Raw genomic sequence first — 18,666 nt, forward strand, 5'->3', positions numbered from 1 at the left:
CTTTTTTCTTTTTTTGCCAGGAAATAAATAAATCATACAATTCCTCATTGCCTCCTCCTTCATCCCTCCCTTTATCACGGCGCATCCTTCCCATGGGCTTTGGAATTGGGTCAGTGAGCAGAACCCGACGGCAGCGGCTGCTTCTTAGCCATGTTCATAGAAAGCTGCTGCAGCCCCCGAGTGCTTTGGGGTGGAGGATTCGCCTTTGGGGTCCCATCCCAATGGTGGGAGCTGGGGCAGAGCAGGGAGCAGCGTGATGCTGTGATCTGCACTGCTGCTCTACTTTCATCTTGTCACCCGATGGTGATCAGTGGGATCAAGGGGGATTTGTGCCTTGGGGACCTCATGTTGGCCACCCCCTCTAAGGCTGGTCTACCCAAACTATTAGCCCGGAGCAGGGCTGAAACCTTCCCCACCCCATAAACCTCATGGCTCCTCCAGCTGTGATGCCCATCTCCTTTGCATTGCAAGAATTGGGGGGTCACTTCCAGTATCTCCCTCAGCAAGCAGAGGAGAAAGCTGAGACTCGCTCTGAGTCACTGGCATGTTGTTACCAAGGACACTAAGGTTCCCGATTTTGAAGAAGAGATTAATTACACTCTGCAAATAGACATTTTATCTGCATTAAAGAGCAGCGAGAGCTGATTCTCTTTGGCGTAGCTCATTATGTAGCAGCAGGTAGTATTGTGACAGATGTAGGAATCCAGTGGCATTGTCACTAGGGTTTAATCATCAGAAAGCTGTCTTCCCAGGTCAGCTCCGAGTGAGGATTTGTAATATTTACACAGCACTTGGGCTGCCTTCTTGCTGCCGGAGTCTGCATTCACTCGTCAGTCTCTCATTATGCATGTGCCAGTATTAATTGCATTTAGAAATGAGATTCTAAAGGAGAAGTGAGAGCTATTTAGACCTCCATTCAGCTTGAAAGACAGCAGCTTTCAGTGTGACAGCTCTCGAGATGCTCTCGCGCTCGGCTCTCTCCCCAGCTGAAAGCAGGTGTTGGAGAGAGTTGTGTCGGAGCCTCTGTACCAGCGCTGCCTTTTGTGCATGCCCAGACATTTATATAACAGGCGGTATAATGACTCCGCAGAAGTGGCAGAGAATTGACCCTTGTGGATCTGGATTAAAGCACAGAGATCTGCTCATAGACACCAAGGGGGAAAGCGATGCTAACGTCGCCTCCTGCCTCGTCTCCGGTGGAAGGAGGGGGTTCTTTTGCTGCTGGTTGGTTTGGGGGTTATTTATCGGCTTGGAGCTGTACTCGTGGCCTTGCTAATGTATTTAAAATCGCACAGAGATTCAGCTGACACTTGTCTGTGCATGCCTGCTGTGTGCTGATTGCTCCAACCCGGAGATGTGCTGGCAATGAGGAGCTCGTGTCCTGCTTGGTGCTGGCAATGAGGAGCTCATGATGGTGCTGGCAATGAGAAGCTCATGTCCTGATGGTGTTGGAAATGAGAAGCTCACTTCTTGCTTTCCAGAGGGTACAGGGCTGGGAGGTGAGATCCAGATGATGCCCTTCTGCTGGCTCTCTTTTTGGCAGCCCGAGGTGCAGAGGGGCTGCTCTCACCTTGCACAAAGCTCTGGCTTATGGCACCTCCACCTCCCCAGCCTCGTGTCCCCTTGTGCAGCCCTGACACCGCAATGCTCCACTGGGGACTGGGGGAAAGAAGTTGAGGAAGGAAGCAGAGCAGCTGCCCATAACCACACGTAGCAGCGAGCAGAACTCTGCTGGGTGACAAAAACCAAGCGCTGACGGCCCAAGGACCGCCCTGTCACTGGATGGGGAGGTTGGTCCAGGTGAGCACGGTGAGGAGGAAGCCCTCAGAGCATCTCCATGCAGGACTATGGGAGCAAACTTCAGGGTCTTCCTGACCCTCCACCCCACAGCTGAGCACCCCAGCACCGGCGACGCAGACCAAGGGCACCCCGCTCTGTCCCTGGCAGCCCCAAGGCATATAAATAGAAGACAGGACGTGAAGGAGGTCAATGAGCAGGGGATTTTACATAATCTCATCTTGCCTGTGCTGTACGGTTGTGTCCTTTGCCCAGGACACATGGGAACGTCAGAGCCGGGGACGTTCCTGCACCGCGGCGGTTTTATCCCACGTGCTGCCCTCCAGTCTTCAGCACACACTGGATTTCAGAGACATCCTTAATCCAGAGCTCACCCCAATGGGAATGTTGGTCTTTATTGCAGTGTATGGAATCCAGGGGCTGCTTGGCCCAAAGCAACCCCAACACAACCACCACCAACTCAACTGCACCCAATGGGGGAGGCTGCCCACCCTCTGCCTGTGCCCATTTGAAACCTGCTCTGCTCTGCCCTGGTCGCCTCTCACATTTCCCCGCAGTCCCTGACCAGCAGCACTTCCTTCTCTCTCTCTTGTCACTTCTATTTTCAAGGCTGGAGACGAATTCTCTCCTGGTATAAACCTGTCAGTGGAGCTGCAGTGATTTATGCCAGCACAGAGCGAGGTGGGTAGATGGATGTCCAAAATAGAGCAAGCAGAAAACCTGTTACCTTCCCCTGCAGAAACAGCTTTGTTCACTGCTATAAACCCGCTGCAGGGCTGGGCAGGAGGTGACCTGCTGCTCCTTTAGCTTTAGATAGCCTAGAATGGAGCCCTCATGCTGTGTCCAGCTTCCAGGGTAAAGCTCATATTGTGGCTGCAGCTCCATGGGGACAGAGCCCCGGTGACCCTACACAGCCCCTGTTTGCTCAGGCAGCTTTAATTCAGCGGGTGATGCAGGTAGGGGAGGGCTGAAGCGTGCACAGGGGAGGAAATGCCTTCCCTGCCTCAAGTCCCTATTCTCCATACCCTGGCTTAATTGGCTCATTAAGCACCAATTTGACCTCCCCACTTTCGGATGTCTCCAGCCTCCGTCGGTAAATAGATTTGCGTGTCTACAGTGGAAACCTCTGGCTGAGCCTGGCGTTGGGGCAGGCAGTGAGCACCCAACAGGAGCAACGCTCCCTCCCATAACACACCGTGCCCACATCAAGGTGAGGCTGCACAGAACCAACCCTGCTCTCCAGCACGGCTTTGTCACCACAGCACTGCAGCAACTCCCACCCCAGCTGTCACCTCCCCACCACCATCCACCCCAGGGTCACCTTCACTCCCCCCCTGTCCCCAACCACGGGGACCCCAAAGCCCAGGGGAAGGGAGGAACATACGGTTCCACTTTGTTGGAGAAGCGTCTCCGCAGCATCACGACCAGCGTGCCGAGCAGCAGGGCGGTGGTACACATGGCTCCATCACCAGGCAGCCCTCACGTCCCTCCAGCAGGACCCTGCTGTCCCAGCCCTGGTGTTGCCCTCTGCCCAGCAGCCACCTGGAGGCTCTCAGGGGTGGTGTTAGGAGGAATTAGAGCAGGATCAGAAGTAATTAACAGGCAGCAAATGAGGACGCTCTTCTCTGACCTTCGGGTGGGATCAGAGAGGGAGCTCTGTGAAACCTTCGGCACTGAGCTGCATCCGGACAGAAGCCGGGGAAGTGGGCACCAACACACAGAGCCCATTCCCACCCCATGGGATAGGGGCTGGGGGTCCCCTATTCCCCGCATGCCTCCCTTCCCTCTTCACCAACCTCCTCCCCTCTCATTCCCCTCCATCTCCTGTCTCTCCTGCTCCCCCCTCCCTGCTCGGGTAATCTGACAGGCTCAGCCCTGCGTGTAATTCCCTGTGGCCGCATCTCAGCCAGCTGATCCCAGTGTCTGCAGGATGGCTTTGCCTCCCCCTCCCCGCTCTCAGCAGCACGCACACCTCTCCCTACACCTCAGTGCTGGAAAACAGATTCCTCACACACAAATGGGTTTTGAAACCAGGGCCAGATCCAAGCAGCCTTGATCAGCCCTGGTTCACTAACTGATGAGAGGAAGCAGAGTGAGCGTTGGGGGATCCTGGTTCTCCATCCCATCAGTGAGAGACTGGGGTGCTGTGATTCACCCCACTCAGTGACAGCACCCTCTTGGACCTCTCCAAGCCCTAAAAGACAGTCAACATATCTATAAAGCCAAATCCCTCCAAGCCCATTCTATAATCAGTCCCTGTAGTTGGAGGCTGGAGGGGATGGACCCTCCCCAGTGGTTCCACAGGGATGGGAGCTCTTTGGGAGTAAAACAGGTGGCACTGGGACATCCCCACTTGTGTCCCAGACACCACCTGAGGTCTTGAGGAAGAACAACCATCGGTAAGACCATGGCAAAGCCTCCTCCGAGGGTTCTTTTCCAGAGGTGTCTTTGCCCACCCAGCACCCAGCTGAGGGCTCCTACATTGATTTTCCATGCAGTGAACTCACTGCCCTGCACCGGAGCGTATCACTTCCAGACACGCTTGATTGACACCGAGAGATGCTCGGCTCAAAGGCAAAGTAATGTGAGCAGATTAGTTAATGCTTCTTGCCCCAGCCCTTGAGAGCAGGGCTGGAATGGCAAGGCAGGCTTAATGGGTTTTGAAGGCTTTTCTTTTTAAGATATGAATCAATGAATCTGTACGGGGAGCACGGATAATGTGATCGGAATAAGAAGCAGGGCTCGTCTTTGAACCTGAGCGAGGTCCCTGACAGTGTTTACTTCATGTCCTGGCACCAAATGCAAGATGACATGAATACATTAGCTTGCTGGCTTTCCTGAGTAACCCCTGCCACGGCCAGGCCGGCTTCAGGAAGGGAAAGAGCAACAGAGAGAGTCTGTTTGGAAGCATCACCTTGTTTCCAATCACCCCGTCATCCCCACTCACTGTCTGGTTGTGACATGGGGACGATGCTCAGCCGGTTCCTTGCTGGGATCAGGATGGCGAGGAGCAAACCTCACCCACACCACATCCCCATCCCCTGCTTCCTCCCAGTGCTGTTGCTTCATCCCACCTTGCGTCACCATTTCAGTTCCCCGAAGCCTCGGGGTTGGGTTGGGGTGGCTGGGAGAGCTCTGGTATGGGGCCGGGTCGGGATGTGGTTCCCAGCACTGCCCCGGAGCTTCAGACCCAGCCTGCAGCATGGCAGCACCCACCTCCCAGCCCTGTCTGCACCACCACCGCTTCCTTCTTCTCCCCTGGATTTCCTAATGCTGGAATTTTATGTTGTGTGGGCTGGTAGAGATTTTGTTTGGTTATGGGGAAGAGCTGACACAACGTTTGAGAAGGCTGTGGGGGTTTCCCTGCCTCATCTTCCTCTCTCCTCTATGCTTGTGGCTGCCACTGGTTGGGTCTGCACTTCCCTACCCCATATACCTCCATCCCATACACCTCCATCCCACCCACATCCATCCCATACACCTCCATCCCATATACCTCCATCCCATATACCTCCATCCCATACACCTCCATCCCATATACCTCCATCCCATATACCTCCATCCCATACACCTCCATCCCATACACCTTCACCCCATACACCTCCATCCCATATACCTCCATCCCATACACCTCCATCCCATACACCTTCACCCCATACACCTCCATCCCATATACCTCCATCCCATACACCTCCATCCCATATACCTTCACCCCATACACCTCCATCCCATCTACCTCCATCCCACTCATCTTCATCCTATACATCTTCATCCTGCACATCTTCACCCCACACACCTCCATCCTGTACACCCCCATCCCATACACCTCCATCCCATACATCTCCATCCCACATACCTCCATCCCACACATCATCCCATCACTTGGACCCTCACCCACTTGGCCAACCCATGTCCAAGCAGAGAGACCCCCATCCCATTTTGGGAGCGCATGCTCAGCTCTGGTTAACGCTCCCTCACCAGCAGCTCCGGCAGCGTTGCGTGAGGTCTGGTTTCAATCAGAGGAGGAATGTCTGCTGCAGGATTTGCTTTGCACAAACAGTTGGGTTTCGCTTCCTGGCGTTGCCCAGAACTGTTGGGGGAAACATGGGCAGAAGGAGCAAATCGGCACCTGGCTGTGCTGGGGGTGAGGGTGATGGAGTCAGGATGGAAACTGGGGGTCCCACCTTATGGGGTGCAGATACAGACAGCAGTGCAACCTCAGCTGGGGGTCCTGCTGTCCCTCTTCAGCCCCCAGCACAGATGCAGCTGGAGCAGGAGCTCCGGCTTTGCGTGGTTCCCTGGGGATCCGAGAAGCAGGAGGAAGGAAACCTGCAATAAACACAGAGCATTTGCACAGGCTTTAGGCTAAATCCTCCCCTCCTGGTGTGCCGGCTGCTGCAGGCACTGCAAAGCCATTTCCTAAAGTCTCCTTATTCCTCCTCCCCACGCACAATGGACAGTGATGCTCAGCCCAGAGCATCCAGAGCTGACTGGGCTTTGGCTGTGGGGTTCGGCTGTGGTTTGGCTATGGGGTTTGCACCTCACCCTCTGTGAGGAGTCAAGGGTGGAGCTCTGCCACCATCCCCGTCCCACGCGCCGTGGAGCTGAAGTCGTGTTTTTTGCCTTCACCTCCCACTCCAGGCTCAGGAGCCAAGCAATTCCTCATTGCACCCAGCACAAGGAGGAGGAGAAGGAGGAGGAGAAGTGATGTGGGAGGGCAGGGTGGCAAATGCCACTGTGTCCTTGGGGCTGCCACCTCCCTCTGTGCTGCACTTGGCCCCAGTGGGACCAGTGGGGACATTCAGGTCCCTGCAGGGACAGAGAGCAGCAGGGTGACACCAGGCAGTGCTGACCCACTGAGGTTTTGCAGCAGCGGTGTCAGTGCAGCATCTTTCTCCTGGAAAATATCACATCCTACCAGTGTTAGCTGGGGGAAATGGTGGCAATGGGGGGCTGTGCTTATAGCTCTGATTCACATCTGGGAGGAGATGCAGAAGTTGAGGGCTGTGTTTGGGGTTTGTGGGCACTGGGTTGGCACATCTCCACCACAGCACAGTCCTCCCCATGTATCTCAGAGTGGCCTCCCATGGGGAAGAAGCCAAGCACGTGGCAGAGCTGGGTGTGAGATCCCCAGAGAGGGGCATGGACCCTCTTGGAAACGCTCAGGAGCTCCTCGTTCATTTCTAACACAGAACTGAAACTCTCCACCCAACCCCAAGCCCTGCTGCCAGGAAGAGGGCACAGCTCTGGCTGTGGTGGGGGGGGGGTCCTGCTCTGCTGGGTTGGGCCTGCAGCAGGGCAGCATCCCCCCCTGCTCCCCTCACAGCTGTAAGCACAGATCTGCTGATGCCAACGATTTCCCTGCTGGGAGTGGAGTGGCAGCTGAGGATAATTTGGAGGAGAAATACAGCAAAAAGCCTTGGCAGCTCTGCAGGAAGAGAGCTCCAGCCATAGCAGGGCACAGCTATACTCCAGACCTTGCCCAGGTGTACTTTGGAGCTGCACCCTCCATCTGCCTGCCTGTTTGTTCACCTGCATGCCCGCCCATCCACCTGACTGTCCTCCTGTCTGTCCCCTTATGTGCCCACCTGCCTGCTGTCCCTCTCTCAGGATGTGCAGCAGCTGCTGGAGCGGTGCAGGATCCCCCACTGCTTCTCCCACCCTGCTCTGCAGACCCTCTGGTCCTTCCAAGTCCCAGCTGTATTCTCCCTTTTCCTGTGCTGCCAGTTTGACAGCCTGGATCTGCAGCAAGCTGCAAATGGATTTGGGTCCAAAGCGACCAGACAGCAGCACAGAGGTGTTCCCACACACCCCTTCCCAAAGGCACGAATTTCCCCACCTTCCCCTTGCGATCTGCAGGACACAGAGGGTGACATCTCCCTCTGGGAGCCGATGGGTGGCTGCAGAGGGATCCGTTGTCCCAAAGGCAGCATTGGGCCCCAGCAGCACCGGGACAACTCCAGCCGTGCAATTCACATCCTCTGTTTCCTCCGCACTGTTTACAAAGGCTGGAGAGAGGGGAAAAAAAAACTTCCACCCCCTCCCCCCTTCTCCACCCCCCGCCCTCCATGAGAGCAGGAGGGAGGAGTGGGAGAGAGGAGGAGAGAGGGGAAAGTGAGCTCACGTTCACACGTTGGAAGAGGCTGGTCCTGCGATGCCTTTGAATATTTCACTTTTCGGCTCTTTCCCATCAGTCAGCCGCCCGCATCCAGGCTGAGCGGGAGCTGCTACAGCCATGGGGAGACCCGAGCTGTAGGAGATAGCCGAGATTCCAGCTCTGTAAGCGCAGCTGTTGGGCGCACACCTCGCCGCTCACAACGCACATCCACCCCCCCCCTCCCGGCGCAGCGCAAGCAGCTCCCCATGGAGAAAGTCCAGGGAGAAATGGAGATCGAGAGATGGGAGAGAAGTGAGGAGATCTCCGAGGCGGAGAAGAAGGTTATTCAGGAGACATGGAGCAGAGTGTACGCCAACTGCGAGGACGTCGGGGTCTCCATACTCATCAGGTACCGGGGCTGGGGGGGGTTGGGGGGGAAAGCGAATCCGAACGAAGCCCTTTATAGGCAAAAAACAGAACGGTCTGTGGAGCGGAACGCGATGAATGACGGCGAGTGGGGAGCACAGAGCATCCATTGGAGCGGGGACGGTTGGCAGCACTCCTCCGATTTCAACGAGGGGGGAGCGGGGCAGCGCTGTGGGGACTTTGTGGGATTCGGTTTCCATCGGAAAGGTCACCTTAACCCGCGCGGAGGTGGGGGAGCGCGGAGGCAGCGCGGCGCAGGGCTCGGCTGGTTGGGGGTGGGTTTGTTGCGGTTGGGTTTTAGGATGGGGGGGCTTTTCCCCTTCCCTCCCCCCACAATTAGTTCCGTGCGGATGGTGTTGGTACGTCCCAGGCTGGCGGGTGAAATAATGCAAGTTGGGAGCCAAGATAAAACCCAAGCAGGTGTCTCCGAGGGCACCATCTGTCCCTCCGGCGGCAGCGTCGGCGGGGAGGGAGCGCTGGAGTTGGAGGGGGGGGGGGGGACGGGGACGGAGGGCACACATGAGGTGGGGGGCAATAGGGGTGGCAGCACCGAGTGGTCTCCAAGCCCTGAGCATCGCCTGAGCTGTGGGGCAGCATCACCCCATGGCACAGAACGTGACCCCCAGCACAGAGCATTGCTCCATGGCACAAAGTATCATCCAGCAGCGTGGGGCTGGGTGGCTCCAAAGGGCCAAGTGCAAAGCCCCACGTCGGTACCGAAATCAGGAAGGGTTATACTCTGCTGGGGGGGAAATAGGGACAGGAAGGTTTTCCTGTTGCTGCCTGTTGTTGTGTGAGGTGTGAGCCCTTTGCATGCATTGTGTGAACGGCTATCAGAAAGTTTGCCGTGGGCTGAGAGCTGGTGTCCTGAACCCATGGGAAATGCAGAGCACAAAGAATCCCTGTCCCAACCTTGGGAAGCCAAAACGCTCCTTCTCCCATTCCTCTGAGCTCCAGCATAGGGCAATGGGGAGTGGAAAGTGTAGCAGGGCAGTCCTCGCTGCCTTCATGTCCCTGATGCACTGGGGTGTGCAATGGAGATGGGCTGAGCCCCAGCAGTGTGCAGCAGTTGTGATGCCAATGGAGTGTTGGGAAGAGGTATCTGGGTGGGATGCTGCCTGGATGATGCCATGAGGGATTAGCCCAGGGCAGCTCCTTGCTTTTGGCATGGTATTAGGGCACAGAGAATGGTGAGGGCAGAGAGGTGCCACTGTGGGGATGTGTGTGAGCTCTGCTCCCAACACAAACTCTCCCCATACAAGTTTCTGTTCCAACTTGCTTGTCCCCAAAGAGTGCCATGGAATTGTGGTGGTGGGTGTTCCCAAATGCCAGCAGGGTACCACAGACCTGGGATGGACCTGGCTCCCCATGAGCCTTAACTGTGGCACATGCCCAGAGCTCAGCTGCATTTCTGATGTTGGAGAGTTGTGTTGCCCCATGGAGGTTTCCTCTGCTTTTCCCCAGTTTCTCTTTCAGGACCTGCCCTGGGCAGGGGATGACTTTTTCTCATGGGACGTGCATGGGGGCTCACAGCCACCTCTGCACATGGAGAGCTGAACCCAAGCTGGGGGGCCAGTCCTTCATCCTGATGGCAGAGGTGGGGATGCCCAACCAAATGGTGAGCGTGGGGTAAGGGTCTGCAGTGCCACCATCCTGCAGGAGTTCTGCTGCGTGTCCCAGTGCAGCTCCCTCCTCCTTGCACCATTTCCATGCTGGCTCACCTATTCTCTGCTTTGTGGACAGGGAAACTGAGGCACGGGGCCGTGCACCAGCACTGGCCATCAGGCTCCAGCCTTGTGGCTGTGGCTTTGCTCGCAGCCATAGTACAACCCTATGTTCCTTCCAGCAGCACAGCAGGGTCCTGAGCTTGTGGGGCCCCTGGGATCCAACGGGATATGATCACAGATAATGAGGACTTCAGGCAGTGCAGCCACCAGATCATGGGAATCTGCGCCGTGCGGTCAGAACTATGCCACTAATTGACCATTTCCTCGGCGGGGGAGCTTCATCTTCCTCCTGGGGAGCGTGGGGCCTCTGCAGTATTGCTGCCAGGATCCATTTCACAGCAGCTGCCTTAACCCTTGTGGGGCTGGGGCTGGGCAGGGTACCCTCAAGCTGCACATTTGGGGCTGCGTTTCAGCTGTGTTGCTCCAGCTGGCATGATGGAGAGACACACTGCAGCACACACAGAGCCTGTCCGTACCCCAGGGTGCATTGCTGTGCCTCAGTTTCCCCATCTGTACTCTAGGAACCGTTCCTTTTGGGAACATGCCGCCCAGTTTGGTCCTCAGAGGAGGCTGTGTGCGTGTGCAGGGAGCTCACAGTGCAGCACCATACAGCCATGTGCCCAGTGTGAACATGGTTAGAAAACCCTACAGGTTGGGAGCCCCCACATCCTGACGTGCATCCACAGGCGTGGCACTGCATAAATGTATGGATCTGCTTGGGTTTGTGAGGAGGAAACCCAGGAACAGTCCCCATTAACTCCCACTCCAACCCACTCTCAATGTGGCAGCTGTGCTGAGCCCTGTGCTGCAGGGCTCCATCACTCCCAGTGCTCGGAGCTGGAGAAGCAATCCCTGCACAACAGTCATCCTGCAACGCCAGGATAAACTACCAAAGAGCCCAAGGAGTGAGCCCAGCTCTGCAGAAAACCCTTTCTATTTTTCAGAACCAAATCAGTGGGTCGAATCCCCCCCCGAATGTTATTTAAGGCGATGGTTTTGCAGATGCCGTGCATTTTATTCACGTGTCCCTGTGGGCAAGGAACCCATTTCTGCTGCCAAAAGGTAGATTTCAAGGCAAAGCATCCCAGCTGAGCCCCCTCCCTGAAATGCTTTGCAGTGGGGCCCCCTCAGGAGGATGCCCCCATCCCACTGTGTATCACACGCTCAGCCTGAATGGTTGTTTTCCTGGAGAAAAGGGCTCTGCTAATGGGGACGTTCAAGAGGAACATTTCCCTCCAAGATCAATCCCCCCTTTGAGGGGTAGAAAAAGGGCTGGAGGGGTGGGAGGTTTTAAGCACTGTATTCAGAAGCAGAGGCTCGTGGCTGCGCTCTCTGCGTGGCTGCAGCTCCCCGTCACAGAGCACTGGGATCCTCGTGTCCCCAAACTCAATTGGTTTTTTGCTGCTGGAGCATCCCAAGCCCTTTGCAGAAGCCCAGCCCTGAAAGGAACCTACATCCAGGTGGCTGGAACAGTGCTGGGAAGGTGCAGGCGAATTGCTGAGGCATCCCGAGCTCAATAAATAGCACCTGCCTACCTTCAGCAGCTGCTTTGTGGGCACCAGAGCAGAATGGGGCTCGGAGCTCTGGGGAGGGATGTGGGGATGGCTGAGAGCTTCTCCCACGTAGAGGGATGAGAGAAAGCGTGAAAGCATCGGCAGGAAAATGATGATGATCCTTATGGGTCCCTTCAACCTGGGATATCCCGTGGTTCTGGGATTTGAAAACCTATCAGAAAGCATCCAGCTGTTCATCCCAGGGGTCCCAGTGACCTGGTGGGCTCAGGGCTGCTTTCGCTATGGGCCGGGTTGCACCTCTCAGGGTGACAAAGCACTGATGATTCCAGCTGGTGCCGGCCGTGCTGAGCAGGAACAGTTGGACTTGATGATCTTAGGGCTCTTTTCCAGCTTTAATACTAATATGAAATGGCCAGAGCTGGGGGTTCGGCCCCACTTTGCTTTGCTGCAGAGATGGAGAAGGGAGGAAGATGGGGAAGGTTCACAAGGAGCTGCTCCTTCTGCACAGGGAACAGCATCGCGGCGCTGTGCACCTTAATTATTTCCTTTGGCTCTGCTACTGGTGAAGGTTGTGTCCTTAAAGTTGTTAAAAGGGCAAAAAAGGGAGGAAAACATCTCCGACATCCTGTGTGCTCGGTCCAGATGTAGCTCGCCGGGAACAAATTAGCGGGTGCAGAATGGAACCGCTTAAAAAGCAACGTAATGAGATGGGGATTCAGGCATCTGCTTTCCATCAATCATAATTTCGTGTGAGATGCAATGGTAAATGTCAGATTTTTAATGACTCCGATGAAGGAAAAAAGCCCGAACCAAACACACCCGTAATGAGCCAACAACATTCCAGAGCCTGAGCTGTTTGAACTCCCAAAGCATGTTCTGTGGATGGAAACAAACCCAGCGAACACCTCTTCTATCTCACTATTGTTTGAGTTGTTTTATTTCTTCTTCCTTTTTTTTTCTATCCCCCCCCCTCCCCGACTCCCTCGGGTTATATTTAAACTTTGTGTTAAATTAATCTTCTCTGTTTATTAGCAACTACGAGAGAGGTTCGTTCCTTCTCTTTCTGGCTCGGGTTTGCTCCAGCCTTGGGGTCCCTGCTCAGAGCTGTGATGCTATGAGCTGAGTTGGAGCCTCTGCCCGTGTAGGTGGAGGACACGGCCTTGGGGTTGTGCTTGTCCCTCTGTGTGCTGTGGGGGGGTCCCAGGGGTCACTCCGAGCCCAGTCCTTGGGTCTTGTCATCATGCTGAGAGCAGATGAGGCTTTCCAGGGAACTTCTAACAGTAAAGAGGGACTCAGGATTTCAAGGCTCAGGCACGTACTGGCTGGGGAATGCTCCAGGCAGAACCTCAGTCTCAATGCCATCTCCATGGCCAACTCCATGCCCCAGCCCTGTGATGGGTCCTGGCCACCCCTCACCCCATGGCATCTCTGAGCCGAAGGGATGGGCTGAGGACATCCATGGGAATGGGAGCTAGAGGAGGCCTCTCTGGGTTGGGATTCCTACTGACACTGGCCTGATGTGTTTCAAAGCAATACATTGTCCCCCAGCTCTCCACGCTCCTTCCTCCCCAGCCTTTCTTCTCTGAAACCTATTTGGGGCTGATGGATCCCAGCTGCCTTGGGGAGCAGTGTGCTCCCAGTGCTGCCTCATGCTGCTTCCTTGGCAATGCCCTGAGTTGTGCACCAGCCGACGGAGTGGGGGAAGGCGGGGAGAGGGAGAGTAATGGGGTGAGTGGGATCCATGAATTGACAATGACTGTGGGGTGGTGAGTGGGGTGATAATCCCAACTGGTGCTGGAGGGATGTAATGATGGATGGGAGTAGTATGGCAAAGGGATAGGAATGGGATGAGAAAGGGATGGGAAGGAGATGGGAAAGGGATGCATGATTGAGATGTTGCTTGGGCACAGCTGCCTGCCATCAGCAGCTTCACTCATTCCAGCTGTGTTTCATGGGGATTGGTTCACCCCATAGCAAAGAGGGTCCCCAGCTGGAGGCTGAGTGCCTGGGGATGTTCTGGCAGTGGGAGATCTGGGCTGGGGTCTTGCTGGGAGCTCTTTGGAGAAGTGGATTTGTGAATGCTGGGCACATCCTGGATTGGGAGGGGGCTCTTTAGGTGGCAATGCATGAAGAGAGCCCGTGGGGTCGAAGATTGGCAGGGAGAGAGGCTGGCTTAGATGAAGGATGAGTTTTGCTTGCTTGTCTCCGTTTTTCTGAGGCAGCAGGAGATGTTTTGACATACAGAGGATGGCTGTGGCATCTGGCATGCTGGACTGGAGTTTCTGGGTGAAATGATAAGGAATTCAGTCCTGCCTCTGCTTTGTAGATAAATATCCAACCGGGGTGCCTTTGTAGCAGATAAGTGAGAAAGGCATTATCCTGCTGATGAAACCTACAGTATTTCCCTGGGAATTCAATGAGCTCCAGCCCTGGCTGTGCTGGATGTAATAGGGCTGTTCCCATCACCTCTGCCCTCCTGACTCTGCTCTGTGTCTGTCCTTTCTCTCAAGGCTTTTTGTCAACTTCCCATCGGCCAAACAATACTTCAGCCAGTTCAAGCACATGGAAGACACGCTGGAGATGGAGAGGAGCTTGCAGCTGCGGAAGCACGCCCAGCGAGTCATGGGTGCCATCAACTCTGTGGTGGAGAACCTCGACGACCCGGAGAAGGTCTCCTCTGTTCTGGCCCTGGTGGGCAAAGCCCATGCCCTCAAACACAAAGTGGAACCCATCTACTTTAAGGTAAAGGGAGGGGAATGAAAACTTCTTGGGATGCTTTAGGGTCATTAAGGTTGGAAGAGACGACTAAGACCACAGAGACCAATCCCCACCGTGCCCACTGATGGGGAGTCAGGGAGGAGGAGTGGTGGTGCTGTTTGTAGGGCTGCAGTTTCCCACTGAGATCCTGCCTCACCTACAGCAGCATCCCCACAAACAGTCAGCACCGGAGCTTTTGGGGCTTGGAGTTCCTCTCCGCACCAGAATCCTGCCTGTGTCCTGTACAGCTGTCGGGTCCTTCTTGAGGTCTTTTAGCAACAAAGCACGGGGATGGCACCTATGGCACTAGAGCTGCTAAAATTAGGGAGATTCTTGGCAGTGCCACGTCAGCCTCCTGCCCAGCCCCTCTGTGAGTGCTGTAATGTCCCGAGCATCCCTCCATGCAGCAGTGGGCTGTTGTTCCCAGGACTCAACCCCAGCATTGCATTTCCTTATGGAAAACTACAACTCGTTCTGCCCTCCCTGCGGAGCTCATTAACCCTTTGCTGTCCCCTGCAGAAGCTCACCGGAGTCATGCTGGAGGTGATCGCCGAGGCGTACGGCAACGACTTCACCCCAGAGGCGCACGGTGCGTGGACCAAGATGAGGACCCTCATCTACACCCACGTGACGGCCGCGTACAAAGAGGCAGGCTGGGTTTCCTACCCCAGTGCCACGCTGTGAGAGGACCACGGGGGCAGGCGAGGGGCAGGGAGGGATGCGATGCGCCAGGAATCTGCCCTGCTCTGTTCTCGAGGTCTTCGCTCCGTGCGGGGCCGGCCAGTGCTGGTAGATGCCAATCACAATTGGATCTCTATAGGGTTTTCAAAAAATATATCAGTAAGCAAGCCAAAAAACTAAGAACCACGGGGGTGTGGGTGGGTCGGAGTGAAGCACGGGATGTGGGCAAGGGGTGCGTTGGTTGTTGGCTCCATCTCGCTGTCCTGGTCCATGATCACCTCCCAAAGCCCATGCCTTGTCACGCAGCGGTGTGCAGCACTGCTCGCCACTCTGCTTTCCATGCCTAGCCCCCAGGACAGCCCAGCTTCTTGCTTTTGGGCTACGATGCTTATCAGGACCGCCGCACTTTGCTTTGCCCGCGCTGCTTATCCTTGCAGGGCAGCCAGCCCAGAGGCTGCAGCACCCATCGCTCGCTTCATCCGCAGCTCTCGTGGCTATTTGTTGCAACCCATCCCAGGGCTGGAGGGAGCAAGGGGACAGATGTGCCACTCGTCCCCACTGCAGGAAGGCGGGGTGTCCCTGGGTGCCCTGCACAGCGCTGGGTCCCTGCACCAGGGACATGCATGAGGATGGGCTCAGGTGACACATGTTGTGCCTTGGCCACTCTGTGTCTGTCGGGTGGGGATGTGGGACCAGGGCCCCTTGCCTGGAGAGAAGGAATTCAGGAACTGGGACAGGGAAAGGTGAAGGGTCCATCACAGGAAGGATGAGGTATGAAGGGAGGTCCCTGCTCTGTTAATGCTGACACTGCTTTATGTAGGGAGTATTCCTGCCCTCTGGGTCAAACTGGGCTCCTGCAAACAAAGTGCCTGGTAGAAGTCAGTCCGTGTGGTCACGGACCAGCAGTGCTCCCCCTGCCCTGCCTGGGGTCTGCCCCGTGCCCTGTGGGGCTGTATGTCTCATCCTGCCCCAGTGCTGGGACTGTGGGTGAGTCTGCAGGGCTTTGCTGCCTCGGTTTCCCTCTTGGCTGCAGAATGGAGGACATGGAGGGGCAGCCCCACTGCCTCCTGCACGCATGTAGGTCAGGCTGCTGGAAGGTTGGGGATGATACATTCCCTAGGAAGCTTTGGCATCCTTGTCACCCACTGTTTCCCAAATGATCTCTGTGATTTTTAGAGCTTTGATGGGGACGGTGCCTGTGATGGACGCCATAATGTCCCTGTGGTGACAGCCCCACTCCAAGCATCCAGCCAGCAATTCCTGCTTTGCTCACCCACTGCTTTTTAGACATCCTCTGGGAATCTTTTGGGACTGTTTTTTTGCTGTTTTGGGTGTTTTGCTGCCTAGCTGGTGATGTATTCAGCCCTCTTCCATTGGCCACCCCACTGCCCAGCCAGAAGAGATAGAGGCAGGAGCTGGTCCTGGGTGTGTGTGATGAAGTGGATAGGGCTGACTGCTCAGGATAGAGCCAACGTGTGCTGGGCAGAGGGTTTAGGAAAGGAAGGGGACACAGGGTGACGAGGTGGCCTCAAAGCTGAGCCCACCAGCACTGTTTGCAGCAGCATCTCAGCTGTGTTCACAGCTGCTCAGTGTCACCATTGGGCTCATGCAGATGGGAGAAGCCCATTCATTTGGTACTCCCCATGCTCTGCACACCTGGGTCGGGTCTCTTAGGGATGTTTCATCTTCAGGCAAAGTCCATGCATTAACCTTTGAGGTTAATATCCTCCAACGGGCCTTTTTTTATACGGGGCTGATTTCTTCTCCCCTTTTTTCCTTTACTTTTTTTCCCCCCATAACAGCCATCCCGTGACTGCATGGTGTGCACTTATGTGTACGTAGGGACGGCTGTTTTTTCCAGGCATATTTCCTAAACCAAATCCAGATGTGTCCAGCTGTTGTCCCTCCCGCCCCCGTCAGCCCCACTGCAAACCACTCAAACAGACGCAAACAAAAACAAGTTTATTTTTATCAGCTCTGTAGGATGTGAAATGGAGGGCGGCCGGGGCAGGAGCTTGTGTAGGGATGTGATGGAGATGGAGAGAACACCCCCTCCTCGCCGCCCTCAGCAGAGCAAGAATTGCTTAAATCAGGGAAAAACTGTCAGCTGGGGAGAGATGAAAATGAGCAGAAAAAGGGAGGGGGGGAAAAAAAAACTATCATTCCGGAGTGACAGAGGGATGAAAAATGCTGTGGGAAAGAGAAGAAAGGAAGGGTTGGTCCTGGCTCTGTGCAGCTCCCCAGCACACGCGTGTGCACGTGTGTCACAGCTGCTCTGTGTCACGGCCCTTTGGGAAGTGTGACGTTGCACCTCCCGTGTGTTCAGAGCTGCTGCTCCAGCAGCGGGGCAGAGACTGGAGCTGTGATCCAGTGTCCCCCTCCAGCAGCAGGAGCAGGACTGGGTGTCCCCAGGGCAGGGTTGGCCTCCAGCATCCCATCCTGGCTCACCCAGTGGTCCCAATCTGCATCCTTCCCCCCGTGTTCTGCTTTTGGATGGAGGCGTGCCCACAGGCAAAGGGATGGGACGTGGGGCTGTGTGTGCCTGCTGGGTACAGGACAGGACAGAGGTCCCCATTCATCCCTGTCCCCTTGTAGCTACAGCTGACACACCATACATATACATCACACACACCCGGACAAGGAGCCCCAAGGACCCTGTGCCCCCCATGGTGCCCCCGTGGGCTGTGTCCCTGCCCTCAGCCCACCCCAGAGACCAGAGCTCAGCCCCCTCCTACCCATCTCTGTGCCACCAGCGCCACTCAGGGCCACCGCCGGTGACAGAGGGGCAAGGGAAGAACCCCATTAACCCAACACAGACCAACATAGGAAGAGAGGGATCAAACCACCCGCATGGTCTGACCACCCAGCAGACCACACTGCTCACTCTTCCCATTGCCGGAGCTGTCTCTACTCGTTAGTTCGTCTCAGCAGTGCCCCACACGGAGCCGTGGGGTCCGATGTAGCTCTGTGTCTGTACCGTTAACGATGCTGCTGCGGATGCTGTTCATGTTTGTGTTCCTCGGCGCTTCAGTGCTGGTTTTATACATGCCGTCTCGTGTGTACGATGGATGTAACTGGTTTTTTGTTTGTTTGTTTGTTCCTTTTTTCTTTTCTTTGGGGTTTTGTTTTGTTTTGGGTTTTTGGGTTTTTTGGTTTTTTTTTTGTTTTTGGTTTTGGTTTTATTTTGTAGGTTTTTAGTATGTTTGTAACCAGACAGAACGGTGTTATTAAACTGAAACTTGTATCTTCAGTGGATAAATCGATCAAAGCCCCCCCTGGCTCCTCTTGGTTTCTTTGCTGCGATGCTGGTGGGCAGTGTGTGTCCTCTGGGGGTCACTTGGTGGCTGGGTAGGGCTGCACAAGGGGACCTTATTCCTTCCCTATGGCTGCTGGTGGTGCGCTGCAACCAACAAGCACCAATCTGGCTTGGCCAAAGCAAACCCAACAGCCGTGGCCATGGTGAGGGCACCCAAAGGGCTGGTTCTGTCCGTCTCCTCTTGTCTGGGAAAACCTTTTGGTGCTGTCACCACAATTAATTGTCCATCCTTGGAGTCTCTGCCGCATCCTGTGTGCATTTCCAGGTGGAAGCGAGTGTTCAGCACAACACGCTGCTGCTCCACTCCAGATGGGAAACATTGGCTTGGAAACCACAGGCAGAGGGACTGGG

At 55.5% G+C, this 18,666-nt stretch overlaps 1 protein-coding gene across 1 annotated transcript; it reads left to right on the plus strand.

Annotated features, from left to right (window-relative positions):
* Nucleotides 1-7,655: 7,655 nt before the first annotated feature.
* On the plus strand, nucleotides 7,656-17,142 carry CYGB (cytoglobin). Its single transcript, XM_072351825.1, has 3 exons — nucleotides 7,656-8,303; nucleotides 14,072-14,303; nucleotides 14,838-17,142. Exons 1-3 carry the CDS (start codon nucleotides 8,161-8,163, stop codon nucleotides 15,000-15,002), a joined length of 540 nt encoding a protein of 179 aa, XP_072207926.1. The 5' UTR covers nucleotides 7,656-8,160; the 3' UTR covers nucleotides 15,003-17,142.
* The last annotated feature ends 1,524 nt before the right edge of the window (nucleotides 17,143-18,666 follow it).

Source organism: Excalfactoria chinensis, chromosome 17 (assembly GCF_039878825.1).
Source record: "Excalfactoria chinensis isolate bCotChi1 chromosome 17, bCotChi1.hap2, whole genome shotgun sequence".
Lineage (NCBI taxonomy): Eukaryota > Metazoa > Chordata > Aves > Galliformes > Phasianidae > Excalfactoria > Excalfactoria chinensis.